We start from the raw sequence: 18,301 nt of genomic DNA, 5'->3' as shown, positions 1-18,301 counted from the left end.
AAGCCAGCCTCAGCTACTTAGTGAGGCTCTCAGCAACTTAGTGAGGCCCTGTTTCCAAATAAAAGTAGAAAAAAGGTCTGGGAGTATAGCCCAGAGATAAAAGGCCTCTGGGTTCTACCCCCAGTACCACCAAAAAAAAAAAAAAAAAAAAAAAAATTCTATGTTACTCATTTCTTTAAGTTTTAAAAATAAGAAAACAAAGTTTGCTTTTTATCTTATATAACTGATGACTTCACCACCACATAGTTTTCAGAATATCCTTATATCCTTCACAGGTGAACAGACATAAATAAAGAAAGGCACTTTATTTTTTTTGGTACTGGGGATGGAACCCAGAGGCATTCTACTGCCAAGCTACACCCCCAGCCCTATTTTTTATTCTTTATTTTGAGACAGGGTCTCACTCAGTGCAGAGGGTTTAAGTAGCTGAGGCTAACCGTGATCCTCCTATCTCATTCTCCCAAGTGCTGGGATTACAAGTGTGTGCCACCATGCCTGGCAGAAGAGCACAATTCTTAAAGGCAGGCATGGCTCAGTGGTCTGTTAGCATGGCATACGATTCCAACACTGGCCACCATTCTATTCATAAGTGACCTTTCTGGAAAAGTACCAGTGTGTGTCCTTTCACAATGAACCAGTGTACCCGTGTTGAGGGAAGAGGGAGAAGGCAGAAGAGAGCTGCCCCAGTAAATACACTTAAGCCTGTGGACCATTCACCTCTGGGAAGTTCCCAGCAGGAGGGTCAGGAGAGCTGCCTGGGCTCTCGTGGCTGTGTGCACTCACATAGACTGCGAAGTCCTTGGGGGCACTGGAGATGTTGCCGGTTGGCGACAGCGTCTTTGGTATATGCTCCACAGTGAATGTGGTCGGGTAGATCTTCATTGACAGCCGCACCACCAGGTACCCTTGGGAGCCTTTAAACGCCCAGCAGTTACCTGGATATATGTCAGGCTAGGGAAAGCAAAACACTAAAATTCAGGAGTTTGAACAAGTTCTCAAACACTTGAAACAGAAGACTGATAATACTGAAATAAAAATAAAAGGAGGATTTTTGCAAAGTAAAAACTATCAAGAGAAAAAAAAATCAGAAAGCCAACAGGGAAAGGCAGCTGCAGCACGTGCCTTCAAGGGTCAATGTCTCTGCCTATCCAGGTGGCCAGAATCTTAGAGATACACAAACACGCTTGGGAGAACAGGAGTGCCAGCAGTGCCCCCGTGCCCGCAGGCTGGATTCCTCAGTGCCCACCACTGTGAAGTCATGGCCACTCTGTCCACTCAGGTTCTCTACAAAACATCCAAAGGTACCTGGGCTGGCAAGGCCCCCTTGTCTTAGGGAGGGAGCGGGCTACATCTACCATCCCAACATTATTTTAAAATTCTCTTCTTTGTAGGGAACCACTTGTCATTCAAGCCCGTTATAGACTGCAGTTCCTCCTCTTAAACTTGCCTGTTCAGTGACTGCAGGTTTATCTAACAGAGGATCATACCAGAGTGCGGTCTTCCCCGCTCTCCTTCACATCCTTCTAAGATCTTTCTAGTACTTGCTATTTCTTCATCACCACATCTCACCAGTATACAACAGCAACAATGCTGTCGACCAGTACATTATTTGGAGGAATGTAAAGAATTCTGAAACCTCTGAGAACTGTTTCCTGACAGAGAGCAGAATTGACTTGGCCTGAGGTAACACCATTAAAGTATCCTAGGGGCCCTACCAGGTACGGCACTTGCAAAATGGTAGAAAGGAAAAGTATCTGGGTGGCCAGCGTGTTTGCCACAGCAGACAGCAGTCTCGAGGAGAGTGGCTTGTCTAATGGCTGCACCCGCCTGTGATCAGTGAGTGGTAAGGATGGTTATACACGTCAGACCCCTCAGCTGGGCCAACCATGGAGAAAAGGGAACAATCGCACCAGTACAGAGTTCCTCTTACAAGTGGAAGTTTCTTTTGGACCTCCAGCAATGAGCCCCACATATTCTAAACTGTTTCCCATATGTGCACACCCATAATAGAGTTTAATTTTTCTATTATATGGCCATAAATTCAAAGCTGAAAGTCAAAATTTCCGGCGCATGCTTGTAATCCCAGTACTTGGGAGGCTGAGACAAAGGGATCGCGGTTTGCAGACAGCCTCAACTACTTAGTAAGGCTCTCCACAACTAAGTGAGATCCTGTTTCAAAATAAAAAATAGGGCCAGGCATGGTGAAACATGCTTGTAATCCCAGCATTTGGGAGACTGAGACAGGGTCTCACTGAGTTGCAGAGGGCCTCACTAAGTAGCTGAGGCTGTCCTTGAACCCAGATCCTCCAATCTCAGCCTCCCAAATGCTGGGATTACAAGCGTGTGTCACCACGGCTGGCTTCTATATGTATATTTTATGTGGTAAGAGGCTTTAAAAAACGCATCACTACACTGAGCAGCAGTACCCTGGCTGGGTAGAGGGCCTCGGCACCACGGGTGGTCACAAGGTAATATGGAGTGGGTGGCCACTCACCTGGATCACCACACGGGGCGACTGTGAGAAGTACCACAGTGGGATCCCAAACAGGCTCAGCAAGGCCGTCTTGGTCTCGTAAGTCTCCGAGCAGCGAGTGCTCAGGATGCTGCCGCCTGCAACAAGGTACCAGTGTTTTAAGCTTCTCAAGCTGCATTCATACAAAGAACCTCTGATTTTAAGATCAGCAATATATATTATATATATATTTAATATATTAATTAATTAATTATATATTTAAATAAGTGTATTTTTTTTTCTGGGGTGAAAGAAATACTTCACAATTACTGGTGACCGGTGCACAGCACTGTGATACACTAACAACCACTCAGCTGCATGCTTTAAAATGGAGAATCCTTGCTGGGCATGGTGGCACACACTTGTAATCCTAGTACTTGGGAGGTTGAGATAGGAGGATCATAGGTTCACAGCCAGCCTTGGCTACTTAGTGAGGCCCTCGGCAACTTTGTGAGACTCAGAATGCCCCTGGGTTCAATCCTGAGCACCAAAAAAAGTAAATAAATCGAAATCACTATTCTCCACGCAGGGCTCCCCAACCCTTCCACACACTAGATTTAAAAACTCAAGCCAAAGCCGGGCGTGGTGGCACACGCTTGTAATCCCAGCATTTGGGAGGCTGAGACTGGAGGATCGCGGTTCGTGGACAGCCTCAGTTACTTAGTGACGCCCTCTGCAACTCAGTGAGACCCTGTTTCAAAATAAAGAATAAAAAATAGGGCAGGGGGTGTAGCTCAGAGGTCAAATGCCCCTGGGTTCCATCCCCAGACCCGCAAAATTAAAAAAAAAAAAAAGAAAGAAAGAAAAAAAGAAAAACTCAAGCCAAGCCGGGCATGGTGGCGCATGCTTGTAATCCCCGCGCTTGGGAGGAGGAGACAGAAGGATCGTGCAGGATCGAAACCAGACGCTCTGGCTTAGGAGACCCTGTTTCCAAATAAAAAACATTTAAAAAAATAGGTCTGGGAGCGTAGCCCAGAGGTAGAAGGGTTTCCAGGAACCCCAGTACCACCAAAAAAAAAAAAAAAAAAAAAAAAAAAACTCAAGCCAAGCATGGTGGTACATACTTATAATCCCAACAGCTTGGTAGGTTGTAGTAGAAGAATAGAAAGTTTGAGGTCATCCTAGGCAACTTAACAAGACCTTGTCTAAAAATAAAAAATAAAAAAAGCAACATGATGGTGCACACTTGTAATCCCAGTACTTGGGAGCCTGAGACAGGAGGGCTGCAGGTTTGCAGCCATCCTCAGCAACTTCGGAGGCCTTCCGCAACTTAGTAAGACCCCACAGATAAATAAATAAAACCAAGCATGGTGGAGCATGCTTGTAATCCAAGCATTCAGGGTGCTGAAACCAGATCATAGTTTGCGGATAGCCTCAGCTACTTAGCAAGGCCCTTTGCAACTTGGTGAGACCCTGTTTCAAAAATAAAAAAAAGAGTGGGGCAAGGTGGCGCATGCTTGTAATCCCAGCATTTGGGAGGCTGAGACCAGAAGATCGCAGTTTGCAGACAGCCTCAGCTATTTAGTGAGGCCCTCTGTAACCCAGTGAGACCGTGTTTCAAAATAAAGAATAAAAAATTGGGTAGGGTGTGTAGCTCGGAGGTCAAATGCCTCTGAGTTCCATCCCCAGACCAATAAATAAATAAATAAATAAATAAATAAATAAATAAATAAATAAATATAAAAAAGACTAAAAAATAGAGCTGAGCGTGTAGCTGGGAGGTACAATGCCCCTGCATTCTATCCTCAGCACCGCCATAAATAAATAAATAAATAAATAAATAAATAAATAAATAAATAAATAAAATAAATAAAAAGGACTGAGGGCTGGGATGTGGCTCAGTGGTAGAGCACTTACCTAGCAATTGGTTCAAACCCCAGCAACAGCAACAAAAATCAAGATTTTTGGTACCACCGGTGGTGGCAACACTGTCTCTGAAGTAACCAAGGCTGTCTACACGTTGTCAACATTGTTATAAATCTGCAGAGTGCTGATGTGCCTAGCTGGTCATGAGGTCCCAAACCCACTACTGCGGTGTGTGGATTTATGGTTTAGACTTCCCAGATATAATGGACCCTAACTTTTGGAGGGGGGAGTAACACAACACCCCCATACTTGTATGCAGTCGGCGTGCTTTCTTGTTGGATTTCCCATTTATTGTCTCTTCCACAGACACTCACTGAACAACCAGACCTGCCACTCCCATGATGAGCAGCCACAACCCACCTCAGCGGGGCACCCTGCAAGCATGCAGGTGTGGGGCACTCTGGCTTTTTGGGGAACCTGTGTTCAAAAGCCAACTGCCCAGGGAGAAGCAGTAGGACCCCACCCAGAATCGTGCTCTCTTCTGACTGGGGATGAATGCTTCAGTAAGTCCCTCCCCACTTCTCTAATCCTCTAACCTAGCCCTTCAGTGATTCAAACTTCTCTGTACTCACCACCAGATTCCAGAGCAAAGTCCACCATCCCAGTCTTATCCTGGGAATACAGCTTCAAAGCGTTGTTCACAAGGACACGTGCTTGCTGGATGGACACAAAGATAAGGGAAGCCCAAGGGCAGGGTGGGAGAGAAAAGATTTAGGTTTAGTGATGTGAGCACAGACTGCACACACAGTACAGGAGACTTCATGAGTCTTGTATCCGTGGCTGCCAGGGGAGGACTGACCTGTCACATAGGTCAGAGTATCACATGGGTCTGAACCAGAAACATCCCTGGGGCACCATCAACATGAATGAGACAAGTATTATATATGTGGGATGGCAACATGAGAATTTGGGGAATTTGTGAATGAATGAATGAAAGTTTTTATGTAATTTCAGGAGGTATGCTGTAGCAAGGTAGATGGGATCTTGGAGACGAAAGGACTCAGAGTACACAGTGCTGTGAGGACAGTTTGACATAACCCTGCCGACGGCAGTGCCTGCGCTCTGCATTCTCTTGCTGGGCCGGGCTGAGGGCCCAGGACACTGTGCTCAGGATGAAGTGCCACAGCCCCCCAACCAGTCTCAGGAGACATGGAAACCAAACCCGTCTCATCACCTGCTCACCTCTTCTGTGATCCCAGAGATCCCCGCCTCGTTCACAGCAGACACTACAGCTTTGGACGTGGGGGTATGTCCTGTCACTGCAATGTGGTAGGTGATGTTCTTTAGCACCTGCAGCTCTAGGTCCCTTAGCAAAACCTGCAAGTCGTCCTTGCTCACAAACTGAGAAGAAAACTTCTGCAGCAGCCACTCGAGGGAGCCACCTTGCTGATGCTCTGAAAACATGAGCTTGATAGTTTCTCTGACTTGAGTGTCCACCTGGTAAAATCATTAATAAACATAAGGTGAATTTATTTTTAACTAATCAAATACACACGTTGTCTTTTTTCTTTTTGCAGTACTTTTTGCCCCTGGTGATTGAACCCAGGGGCATTCTACCTCTGAGCTAAACCCCCAGCCCAATTTTTTTATCTTTTATTTTGAAACAGGGTTTCACTAAGCTGCGGAGGACCTCACTAAGCAGCTGAAGCTGGAGGTGAACCTTGTCTCTGCCTCCCAAATACTGGGACTATAAGCATGTACCGCCACACCTGGCTAAGCACATTGTCTTTGATATCTAGAAGTACAATGTATCTTTGTAATGCAGGATGTGACATAATTTTTCCCTATGTAGTAAATTTAAGAAATAGACAAGAACATGGCATATATGCAATTTACACCAAGGAACTAAAAGAGAGAGGGACAGAGCCCTTGTTCAGCGAGTTTCCACTCAGCAAGCCTCCACAGCACGCCCCAGGTGAGGTGCAGAGGTGAATGACAGAGCCCCTTGCCTTCAAATTACCCAGTCTGGTTTATAAAAAGCCTCATTAACAAGCTTAGAATGTAACACTATAGGTGCTAACTCTATCTAGGTATATTAGTACACACACACACACACACACACACACACACACACACACACACACACACACACTGCATATCAATTCCTCTTCTGGCTTTCTAGGGAAGGGAGGAAGGAGGCAGCACAAGACCTGCCCGAATGCCTGCCTTATCCCTCTGCCTTGCTCTCTAGCACCCCACAGACATCCCCACCATCACTACTCTCCCCTTCTTTCACCCTCCCCAGTAGTATTCAAGTCCTGCCCGCTCCATTCTTTTTTTTTTTTTTTTTTTGGTGGTGCTGGGGGAGGAACCCAGAGGCTTTCTACCTCCAGGCTATACTCCCAGACCTTTTAAAAATATTTTATTTGGAAACAGGGTCTAAGTTGCTGAGAGCCTCACTAAGTAGCTGAGGTTGGCTTCAAACCCATGCGATCCTCCTGTCCCAGCCTCCCCATCGCGGGGATTACAAGCATGCGCCACCACACTCGGCTGCCCACTCCATTCTTAAGCCTCTGCATAGGACAACTCCTAGGAGTGTACTTGAACTCATTAAAAAGCAAAAAAATGCCAGGTGTGGTGGCGCTCACTTGTAATCCCAGCATTTGGGAGGCTGAGACCAGAGAATTGCAGGTTCCAGGCCAGCCTCAGCTACTTGGTGAGGCCCTCCGCAACTCAGTTAAAAGACCCTGTCTCAAAAATAAAAAATAGGGCTGGGGGTGTAGCTCAGAGGTAGAAAGTCCATCTCCAGTACCGCAAAACCCAAACAAACAAACAAACAAACAAACAAACTAACTAAAAAGCACAAAAATTTCTCCCTAAAGACTGGAGGCATGCATAGCCAAGTGGCTATGAGAATACCCATGGCCTGGCCAGCCCTGTGGGCAGTCACCAACCTGTTGCAGTCATCTGGCCAGCTGTTGATGAAGGCAGTTACTCATTTCTGCTCGCAAATCAGCTAAGAGATGGAGCCCTGCCCCATATGCTTTGCCCTCTCCACTGTCTTTCTTCCCACCAGTTCAGGGAATTCTTGCAGAGAGTATTTTACCACATATCACAAATAATCCTTCAATTTACTGTCTGATTTTGACTTATGAGGACTTTTGCCAGTTGAGTGCTTCTTTTCATTCTCAGGAGCTATAACCATATGGATGCTCTCCTCTGCCTGAGGATAGGAGGGCCTGAAGCCACAGCCACAACACATCACGGGGTGAACAGGCAAGCTGCACTGCATGGCAGAAAGCACAAACACAACCTACCCCCACGGACACGCCAGTCCACGGCTATGAGCATGAAAGGAGGTATGACAGACATATGCCAAGTTTATTTATTTTTGCAGTACTGGAGACGGAACCCAGGAGTTTTCTACCTCCAGGCTATACTTTTTTATTCATTATTTTTGAAACAGGGTCTCAGTGATTTGCAAAGGGCCTCACTAAGTAGCTGAGGCTATCCGCGAACCATGATCCTCCTGTCTCAGCCTCCCAAATGCTGGGATTACAAGCGTGCGCCACCACACCCGGCTTGACATATGCCAAGTTTTGATGTGCTCTATCACTAAAATGGGAGAAACTCAAGTAGTGATGAAGTTGTTGTTTTGAAATGCTTGCTTCAAATTAAAGGGTAGAGCTGGGAATGGTGGCGTACACTTAATCCCAGCATTTGGGAGGCTGAGATAGGAGGACTGCGGTTTGCAGGCAGTCTCAGCCACTTTGTGAAGCCTTTACAACTCAATGAGACCGTTTCAAAATAAAGAATAAAAAATAGGGCTGGGAGCCAGGCATGGTGACGCACGCCTGTAATTCCAGCATTTGGCGGGCTAAGACTGGAAGACTGTGGTTCGTGGACAGCCTGAGGCCCTCTGCAACTAAGTGAGACCCTGTTTCAAAATAAAGAATAAAAAATAGGGCAAGGGGTGTAGCTCAGAGGTCAAAAGCCCCTGGGTTTCATCCCAAGACCTGCAAAAAAAAAAAAAAAAAAAAAAAATATATATATATATATATATATATATATATATATATATATATATATATATATATATATATATATATATATGAGGGCTGGGGTGCAGCTTGGAGGTAGAATGCCCCTGGGTTCCATCCTGAGTACTGGAAAAAAATTAAAATTAAAAAAAGGAAAAAAAAAAAAGGAAAAAGAAAGGCTAGATATGCTTGTACAGGATAGAACACTTCTTTGGCATGTCCTGGGTTCCATTTCCAGCACTAAGAAACAGAAATAATATATACATATATATATTTTTTCAAATATAGTGAAAAATTTTTTTAAAGGAAATTGAAATTAAACACCTTTATAAACAGTTTTCTGCCACTTTCTATTGTAAAACGAGACAGGAACTGCCTGGTCTGCCTGTCAACACACAGCACTTACCTTCTCACAGCTGGCCTTCTGCTGCTGCCAATCTGTCAGCTGTGACCTCAGCAGGTCCAGCTCCAGCTCCAGACGCTGGACACGGGGTAAGAGGGGTTGCTCTTCGGCCCCACTGCAAACCAGCAACCAGGGGAGGGAAAAGAGTCAGGACACAGACATGATCTGGAGGAACCCATCCAAACCCAGCCAGTGTGGTGAGGTGATAAGCCAGCACTGTGCCAATGTGGAATGCAAAGCCTGTTCCGAATCAGAATCCCACAGAATTTCTTTTGTGCATCAGTTCCCATATGCATATTCTTTTCTTTTATTTTATTTTGGTGGCACTGGGGTTCCTGGAAACCCTTCTACCTCTGGGTACACTCCCAGACCTATTTTATATTTTTTATTTGGAATCAGGGTCTCGTAAGTCAGCAAAGCTAGCTTTGAACCAGCGTAATCCTCCTGTCTCCACCTCCCAAGTGCGGGGATTACAAGTGTGCGCCACCATGCCCAGCCCACATATGCATATTCTAATACATATATCACACATACCAGAATGCTATTAGCAGTGATTATCTGATTGTGAGAGGAAAAAGTTCTTTCTGAAAACTGTTTTAAGGCTTGCCTCAGCTACATAGTGAGGCCCTCCGCAACTTAGTGAGACCCTGTTTCAAAATAAAGATTAAAAAATAGGGTTGGGGTTGTAGCTCAGCTAGAATGCCCCTGGGTTTAATCCCCAGTACAAAAAAAAAAAATTTTTTTTTCAAAACTAGCCAGGTATGGTGGCACATGCTTGTAATCTTAGTACTTTGGGAGGCTGACACTAAAAGATCACAGGTTCAAGGACAGCCTCAGAAATTTAGTGAAGCACTCAGCAACCCAATGAGATCAAGTTTCCAAATAAGAAATAAAACTGGCTGGGCGTGGTGGCGCACGCTTGTAATCCCCGCACTTGGGAGATGAAGACAGGAGGGTCGCGCAGGTTTGAAGCCAGCCTCGCTGGCTTAAGAGACCCTGTTTCCAAATAAAAGTATAAAAATAGGTCTGGGAGTGTAGCCTGGAGGTAGAAGAGTTTCCAGGAACCCCAGTACCACCCTCCTCAAAAAAAAGAAAGAAAGAAAAGAAATAAAACTGATCTGGGGATATAGCTCAGAGGTAGAATGTATTTGGGTTCAATTCCCAACACCACACACACACACACACACACACACACACACAAAAATCAAAACGAATGGAATGAACAACTGTACTAAAAACACATGGCTTCAAAAAAACTTTTATTTTCTTTCTTTGGTGGTACTGGGGAGTGAACTCACGAATCCAGAGGCTCTCTACCTCCGAGCTACATCCCTAGCCCTGTTTTATTTTTTACTTATTTATTTTATTTGTACGTGGGGGGTAGTGGTGATTAAACCCAGGGGCATTCTACCTCTGAGATACACCCCTAGCCCTATTTTTTTATTCTTTATTTTGAAACAAGGTCTTAGTTGCAGAGGGCCTAAGTAGCTGAGACTGGCCACGAACTTGTGCTCCTTCTGTCTCAGCCTCCCAAATAATGGGATTACAAGCATGCACCACTGTGCCCTGCTTTTTAAATTTTTGAAACAGGGTCTTGCTAGATTAATGAAAGTCTCACCACTTGCTAAGGCTGTGCTCAAACCTGTAATCCTCCCGTCTCAGCTTTCCAAGTACTGAGATTACAACTGTGTACCACCATTTACACATTGTTTTTACTTTGAAACAGGGTCTCTCTAAGTTGCTAAGGGTATCACTAAATTGCTGAGACTATTTCAAACCTGTGATCCTCCTATCTCAGTTCCCAATTACTGGGACTTTTTTTTTCTTGGTGGTACTGGGGACAGAACCCAGGGGCCTTCTACCTCCAGACTACACTTCAGACCTATTTTATATTTTGTTTGGAAACAAGGTCTCACTTAGTTGCTGAAAGCCTCACTGAGTAGCTGAGGCTGGCTTTGAGCCTGCGCGATCCTCCTGTCTCGGCCTCCCAAGCGCTGGGGTTACAAATGTGCGGCATCATGCCCGGCTCCCAATTACTGGGGTTAACAGGTGTAGCGCACCACACCTGGGTGGCATCACAACTTAATAATTCTACTTTATGGAAGTAGTATAATAATGTATTATTAATTAATAATATAATAATAAATTATAATATAGTATAATAATATAAACACTGTAACATATAGTTGTTGAAATACTAACAACTCCTACTTCAAAACAGGTTTGTCCCAGATAAACATTTTGGGATCTACATGCTGGCGACGAGAACAGCTGCTCGCTAACACCAGTGTCTGGGGGGGATGTGCTCCAGCACTCACCCAGGATGCAGCGCTGCAGGGTGCCCAGCAGCACACAAGGACGCGAGTCTCCCTTGTATCAGTTGGGCTCTTCTACATAGTCCCTCATCCCTTGTGCTGAGCCGCAGGAGTCACAAAGAACAACAGAATGGCAGAGGCTGCCATATGCAGACGCAGGGGAGGGTGCGGAGCTAAGTGTGTGGTCAGAATTAAGGGTACCAGCCAGGCGTGGTGGCGCATGCTTGTAATCCCCGCACTTGGGAGGCCGAGACAGGAGGATCGCGCAGGTTCAAAGCCAGCCTCAGCTACTTAGTGAGGCTCTCGGCAACTTAATGAGACCCTGTTTCCAAATAAAATATAAAAATAGGTCTGGGAGTATAGCCCGGAGGTAGAATGCCTCTGGGTTCCACTCCCAGTACCACCAAAAAAAATAAAAAAATAAAATAAAAAGAATTAAGGGTACCTGAAAAGCCAGGTGTGGTGGTACATGCCTATAACCCTGTACATGGGAGGCTGAGACAGGAAAATCACAGGTTCAAGGCCAGCCTCAGCAATTTAGCAAGGTCCCTCAGCAACCTAGCGAGACCCTATTTGAAAAATTAAATAAAATAGAAGTGGGGGTGTAGCTCAGAGATAAAAATGCCTTTAGTTTAACCTCCAGTACCAAAAAATAAAGGGTATTCAAGGAAGATGCAGCTCTGGGAATACCAAGGAAAGAGGACTACACCTCAAGGGGACCTCAGGCAATGGGTAAACCTGTGGAAGCAAGCGAGCCAGCAGTGAGAACAAGCGCTGGCTGCCCGAGAGTGGGAGGGGCCAGCGCTGTGTAGGCGGCCAGCAGGCGGCTCCGCGTGAGCAGAAGGGCTTCAAGTGTAATGAGGCTGCAACCACAAGGGGATGAGACCACTGGGGGGCGAGGGCTGCCAAGCAGCAGGGAGAGGCTGTGCTTCAATGCAGGGTCCACTGATGTCCAGTGAGGCCAGGCACAGGGCCCCCATGTGACAACCCCAACCTGGCCCCTGGATCTACGCCCTAGGGGTGGCCAAGGACACTGGTAGTGAGGCCCAGGGGAAAACAGGGGCCTTGTCTGTTCTGCATGGTGAAGGGATGTCACGAGCCCTCTGTCCTCACGTAGCCCCAAAGGAGCACCCAGAAAAACACACAAAGGCCAGTGATTTCAAGTGATATGTGGATAGAAGCAACAGCAGCACCCTTATCAATGACCACTGGTGCTCCAAGTAACCATAAAATGAAACACAGGAGGAGACCAACTATTGAACTATTCATAATCATCCTACCTAATCGTCCTTAGCTTGGTCTGTTCTAATTCCTTCTGGATGGCCTGCAAAGTATGAGAAACAATCTGTTTAAACATGCATGCTATATGTGAACCTCATAAAATTATATACTTGATTAAAACTCTATCTGAAATCCTCCAACCCCCTTAATTTGAAGTCCAGATCTCAGGTGAAGGATCTTTATTTCATTTTCTGAAGGAGTATGTGTGTGTGTTACTGGGGATTGAACCCAGGGTGTTCTACTACTGAGCAATATCCCCAGCCCTTTTTATTTTGAAACAGTGTCTCACTAAATTCCACAAGTTGGCCTTGAACCTGCATTCTTCTTGTCTTAGTCTTAGCTTCTCAAGTACTGGTAATACAAGCGTAGGCCATTGTGTCCCAAAGTCAACTTTTTTTTTGAGGTACTAGGGATTGAACACAGAGGCACTCTACCTCTAAGCTATACCCCTCCAGCCCTGTTTTATTTTCACTTGTTTAATTTGAAACAGGGTCTCACTAAGTTGCTTAGGCTGGCCTCAAACTTGCAATCCTGTCTCAGCCTCCCAAGTACTGGGATTATAGGCATGTACCACCATGCCTGGCTTCAAAGTCAACTTTTGAAAGACAAAACCTATTTGGAGGTACACAGATTACATGGACGAGCCTGGTGAACCCTGCAAACATGCAGCCTCTGCCACCTGGAGCTGAAGTCAGAACCAGAACTCTGCCAATGCAAAGACACGCCCGAAGATGCGACTGCATCTGCAAAGTGCTCAGGCCTGCAGGGAGCAGCACTGCACTAGGCAAAACAGCAGCTTGCTCCCTCAGATCAGCCCAGGCTTCTGCACTTCCATTAGCATAAGGCACCAGAGGGCGGAGCACATTCTGGGCGATGTTCTAATAAGCTGGCCTGACTCTCACAGGGACAGCACCACAGGAGTTAGTCCCAGTACCCTTAAAGGGCAGCACTCCTGCTAAAGCCTAGGTAATTCATGTTTTATTTTTTATTTTATTTTATTTTTATTTTTGTGGTACTGAGGATGTAACTCAGGAGCCTTCTACCTCTGAGCTACACTCCCAGACCTATTTTATATTTTATTTGGAAACAGGATCTAAATTGCTGAGAGCCTCACTGAGTAGCTGAGGCTGGCTTTAAACCTGTGCAATCCTCCTGTCTCAGCTTCCCAAGTACTGGGATTACAAGTGTGCGCCACCACACCCGGCTATGTTTTAATTTAGTTCAAGAAGCATACTACGCTAAGCTCCATGCTAAGTCCTACAGATCCAAAAAACTACACTGAGCACCCCAAATCTCCAGAGCTGAGATGGATGCAAATATCTTTGGTTTTGCCAAAATCAAACAGTGACAGACTTTCCCACCCAAAATTAATTCTGCCCACAAATAGGTTCAAGTCCTTCATTCTCCCTTCAGATAACATAACCTTAATGGAAGCAGTGTAATACCAAGAAAAAGCAAGGAATGGCCGGGTGTGCTGGCGCACGCTTGTAATCCCGGCACTTGGGAGGCGGAGACAGGAGGATCGCACAGGTTCGAAGCCAGCTGTGCACGCTGACTTAGGAGACCCTGTTTCCAAATAAAAATGTAAATATAGGTCTGGGAGTGTAGCCCGGAGGTAGAAGGGCTTCCAGGAACCCCAGTGCCACCCAAAAAAAAAAGCAAGGAATGGCTGGATGTGAATCCAGAGGATACCTGGAACCACCAGAGCTAGTTCATACCCACAATCCTGCTCCGTCCCTGAGAGTCACCAGGAACCAGGAGTCAGGTGCGCTAGTCAAGCAATCAAGCAAAGGGTGACCATCAGAGGAAAAAGGAGCAATCTCAATCAAATGTCCTAGGTATGTGCTGCTAGGGATTGAATACAGGAACATTCTATCCCTGGGCTACACCCTATGCCCTATTTTACTTTTTATTTTGAAATAGCATCTCATTAAATTGCTGAGGCTGGCCTTGAACCTGCGATCCTTCTGTCTCAGCCCCCCAAGTACTGCAATTACAGGTGTGTGACACCATACCCAATTCAATTGCCTAGGTTTTTTTTTTTTTTTTTTTGGTCTGGGGATGGAACCCAGGGGTATTTGACCTCCGAGCTATACCCCCTGCCCTATTTTTTATTCTTTATTTTGAAACAGGGTCTCACTAAGTTGTGAAGAGCCTCACTAAGTAGCTGAGGCTGTCCGCGAACCGCGATCCTCCCGAATGCTGGGATTACAAGCATGCGCCACAACGCCTGGCAATTTCCTAGTTTTTTAAAAGACCACAGCCAATACCCTAAAAGAAGGCACATTTTGTTGAACTTCTAAAAACAATAATAGTTGAGTTTTCTTTTATTAACAAAAAATTTCTTTGTTAAAAGTTATAGTTACATGGTCAAGAATACATACCTCAGCCTTTTCTGTCATTTTTCTAAGAATATTCTCCAAGTTTGAGATACGCACATCATGTTCATGGTAGAAACTCATAAAGTCAGTCTGAGAAAAAATAAAACAAACAAGACTAGCAACAAATAAAAACTTGAAAGTTAGGTCAAGCCATTTCTACCAGAATATCAAAAAGCTAGAGACTCTGTGACCACTGTGCAGCCAGATGTCCTTGGGCAGCATCCCAAGGATGTCTTTACCTCTATCTGATCTCAGACTGGAACTCAACTGTACAAATACCCTTTCTGATGACATAAGAATTTTTATGGGGAGCAGGGGGTTACTGGGGATTGGAGCACAGCCCTTTTTATTTTTAAAATTTTATTATTATTATTATTTTTTTTTTGGTGGTACTGGGGTTCCTGGAAGCCCTTCTATCTCCGGGCTACACTCCCAGACCTATTTTTACATTTTTATTTGGAAACAGGGTCTCCTAAGCCAGCGCGCGCGGCTAGCTTCGAACCTGCGCAATCCTCCTGTCTCTGCCTCCCAAGCGCGGGGATTACAAGCGTGCGCACCACGCCCGGCCAGCCCTTTTTATTTTGAAACAGGGTCTTGCTAAGTTGCTGAGGGTCTCACTGAATTGCCAAGGCTGGCTTTGAACCTGCAATCTTCCTGTTTCAGATTCCCAAGATTACAGGGATGCAACACTGTGCCTGACTACAAGCTTGATTATTATTATTTTTTAAGGTACTGGGGATTGAACTCAGGGGCATTCTATTCTTTGTTTTGAAACAGGGTCTCACTAAGTTGTGAAGGGCCTCACTATGTAGCTGAGGTTGGCCACGAACCTGCAGTCCTCCTGTCTCAGCTTCCCAAATACTAGGATTACAAGTATGCGCCACCGTGCCTGGCTGACCTGAACTTTTAAATTAATGTTGAAAGGGTAATGCAAATCAAATCAGTGCTGGAAGTGCCAGTAAAATTATAAATTTCTTTTTATTTTGTTCAATACATTTTAAAAAATTAACAGGGCAGGGTACACATTAACAGAGCCATATTTCATTTTTTTGTGTGTGTGGACTAGAGATTGAACTTGGGGGCATTCTACCTCCAAACTACAAAGTCCCAGCCCCCCCCCCCCCTTTTTGCGGTACTGGGTTGGAACCCAGGGGCATTCTACACCCCAAGCCTTATTGTTTATTCTTTATTTTGAAACAGGGTCTCACTGAGTTGCAAAGGACCTCCCTAAGTAGCTGAGGCTGTCTGCAAACATGATCCTCCTGTCAACCTCCCAAATGCTGGGATTACAAGTGTGCGCCACAACACCTGGTTTCCCAGTCATATTTATTTGTTTGTTTGTTTATTGCAGTACTGGGGATGGAACCCAAGGTCATTCTACCTCCAAGCTGTACCCCAGCCCTATTTTTTATTCTTTATTTTGAAATAGGGTCTCACTGAATTGTAAAGGGCCTCACTAAGTAGTAGCTGAGGCTGGCCATGCACCTCAAACTGTCTCAGCCTCCCAAGAACTGGGATTACAAGCATACACCACCATGCCTGGCAACAAGGCCATAGTTCTCTTAGAAACTTCTGGGCCTTACCTTAGTGTCTGGCGGCCTAGCAGCATCCATCTCCTGCAGCTGCTGTCCAATCACATCCTTCACCCACAAGGACAGCCCTTCCCGGCCATCGTCCATCTGATCTACCCGCACTTGCAGTTTCTGAAGTAAGACTGTTAGCTCCCTGAGCTTCTCGTCATGGTTGTGGCACTGTGTAGACAGAGAGGCCATCTGCTGCCTCACATCACTTTCCCATGACCACTGGGAAGCCCCATCGTCAACCTAAGATGAAATCAGACAGTCTTGTTTAAAACACTGAAGAGTGTTCCACCAGGATGCTGCCTACAGGGTATACAGCATGAGGGAGATCATAAAACCTTGATCACTGGTGGCCACCCTAACCCTAATGTGATGACTACAGCAGTCTTCCATTTTCTTTCTTTCCTTCTTTCCTTCCTTCTTTCTTTCTTTCTTTCTTTTTTTTTTTTTTTTTTTTTGTGGTACTGGAGATGGAACCCAGGGGCATTCTACCTCCAAGCTACACCCCCAGCCCTATTTTTTATTCTTTATTTGGAAACAGGGTCTCACTGAGTTGCAAAGGGCCTCACTAAGTAGTAGCTGAGTCTGTCCACAATTCCTGTCTCAGCCTCCCAAATGCTGATATTACAAGTGTGTGCCATCATGCCCAGCTCCATTTTCTTAATACTCTCTGTATTTTGCAAAGTAATGGCTGCTATTCTTTAAATTAAAACTAATTGATTAATGAGATTATTTAAGTACTCATCAACTGAGCTATTTCAGAACATTAGAAAAGGTAGAAAACTTGCTTTTTTGATATTTAATAATTTTCTTTTTTATTGGGGGGGGGGGTCTGGGGATGGAACCCAGAGGCATTTGACCTCCAAGCTACACACCCTGCCCAATTTTTTATTCTTTATTTTGAAACAGGGTCTCACTGAGTTGCGAGGGCCTCACTAAGTAGTTGAGGCTGTCCGCGAACCGCGATCCTCAGGTCTCAGCCTCCCAAATGCTGGGATTACAAGTGTGCACCACCACGCTCGGCATTGATATTTAATAATTTTCTAAAACAATTTTCTAAAGTAGTGTAAAACTTCCTCTGAATAGCACATACTCCATGTTAGTGAGAACTGGCACACTCATTACCTGCAGAGGCTGGTTCAGGTGAGATGCTCCAGGGCTGAATATGTCCTTGGGATCGCTTGCTCTCTGTGCTGTGTGTATGTCTGTCCAGTTTAATATAGGCAGGAAGGAAAGGAAATCGCTCTGGCCCCATAGCGAGAGGCCTGCACCTTGAAGGAGAAGAAAAGGCTGTGTGCATGGCTGCCCACACACCTCTAAGTGCTTGATCCCCACCAAAGCATCCATGTGCACATACTGATCATCTACGGCAGAGAAGCAAATTTGACTCACCTAGTAAAAGCAACAGTGGGATGAGCAAGAGTAAGAACTTGCAAATATTTCGAAGGCACCTAGGGATAAAAATGAAAACTTTTACCTTAGGAAGTAAATGTCAGGAGCCAGGCATGGTGATGCAAACTTGTAATCTCAGTATCTGAGAGGCTGAGACAGGAGGATTACAGTTTGTGGACAGCCTCAGCTACTAAGTGAGTCCCTCTGCAACTTAGTGAGACCCTGTTTCAAAATAAAGAATAAAAAATAGGGCTGGGGATATAGCTTGGAGGGAGAATGCCCCTGGGTTCAATTCCCAGTACCACACACACAAAAAGTAAATAAATGTCAGGACTCGCCATTCTTCTTTTCCCTCTTGATAATTTTATGCAACACCCTCCCTCACAGTATTAGAAATGCAGTTACAGTTTTATCTACAAGGCCTAGGTACACCTACAGTAGACTCTTCCTGTAAAACACAAAGACTATCCACACTCAAGATGCCATGCTGGTGCCCCAGGAAAGGCCCAGGTGCAACCCCGGCCCAGCCCCTGCTCACTGATGTGAGGGGGTACCTCTGGGGAAGCACGAAGTCTGGGCTCCCGCTCCAAG

At 45.4% G+C, this 18,301-nt stretch overlaps 1 protein-coding gene across 1 annotated transcript in view; it reads right to left on the bottom strand.

The window, feature by feature from the left end:
- The window catches only part of SUN1 (Sad1 and UNC84 domain containing 1), a gene marked incomplete at both ends in the record, with an annotated part of 44,232 nt that overhangs the window by 3,041 nt on the left and 22,890 nt on the right, over nt 1–18,301 (bottom strand). The window contains 10 exons of the mRNA XM_080702481.1: nt 784–951; nt 2,495–2,610; nt 4,951–5,035; nt 5,561–5,815; nt 8,765–8,876; nt 12,357–12,400; nt 14,742–14,828; nt 16,322–16,561; nt 17,444–17,589; nt 17,711–17,769. Of these exons, the coding sequence (XP_080558607.1) occupies nt 784–951; nt 2,495–2,610; nt 4,951–5,035; nt 5,561–5,815; nt 8,765–8,876; nt 12,357–12,400; nt 14,742–14,828; nt 16,322–16,561; nt 17,444–17,589; nt 17,711–17,769 (1,312 nt within the window). The remainder of the gene's footprint in view (nt 1–783; nt 952–2,494; nt 2,611–4,950; nt 5,036–5,560; nt 5,816–8,764; nt 8,877–12,356; nt 12,401–14,741; nt 14,829–16,321; nt 16,562–17,443; nt 17,590–17,710; nt 17,770–18,301) is intronic.

The sequence above is a fragment of the Muscardinus avellanarius genome (genome assembly GCF_963383645.1).
Source record: "Muscardinus avellanarius genome assembly, chromosome: 10".
NCBI classification, from domain to species: Eukaryota; Metazoa; Chordata; class Mammalia; order Rodentia; family Gliridae; genus Muscardinus; species Muscardinus avellanarius.
This window is presented reverse-complemented; position numbering and strand designations above follow the sequence as displayed.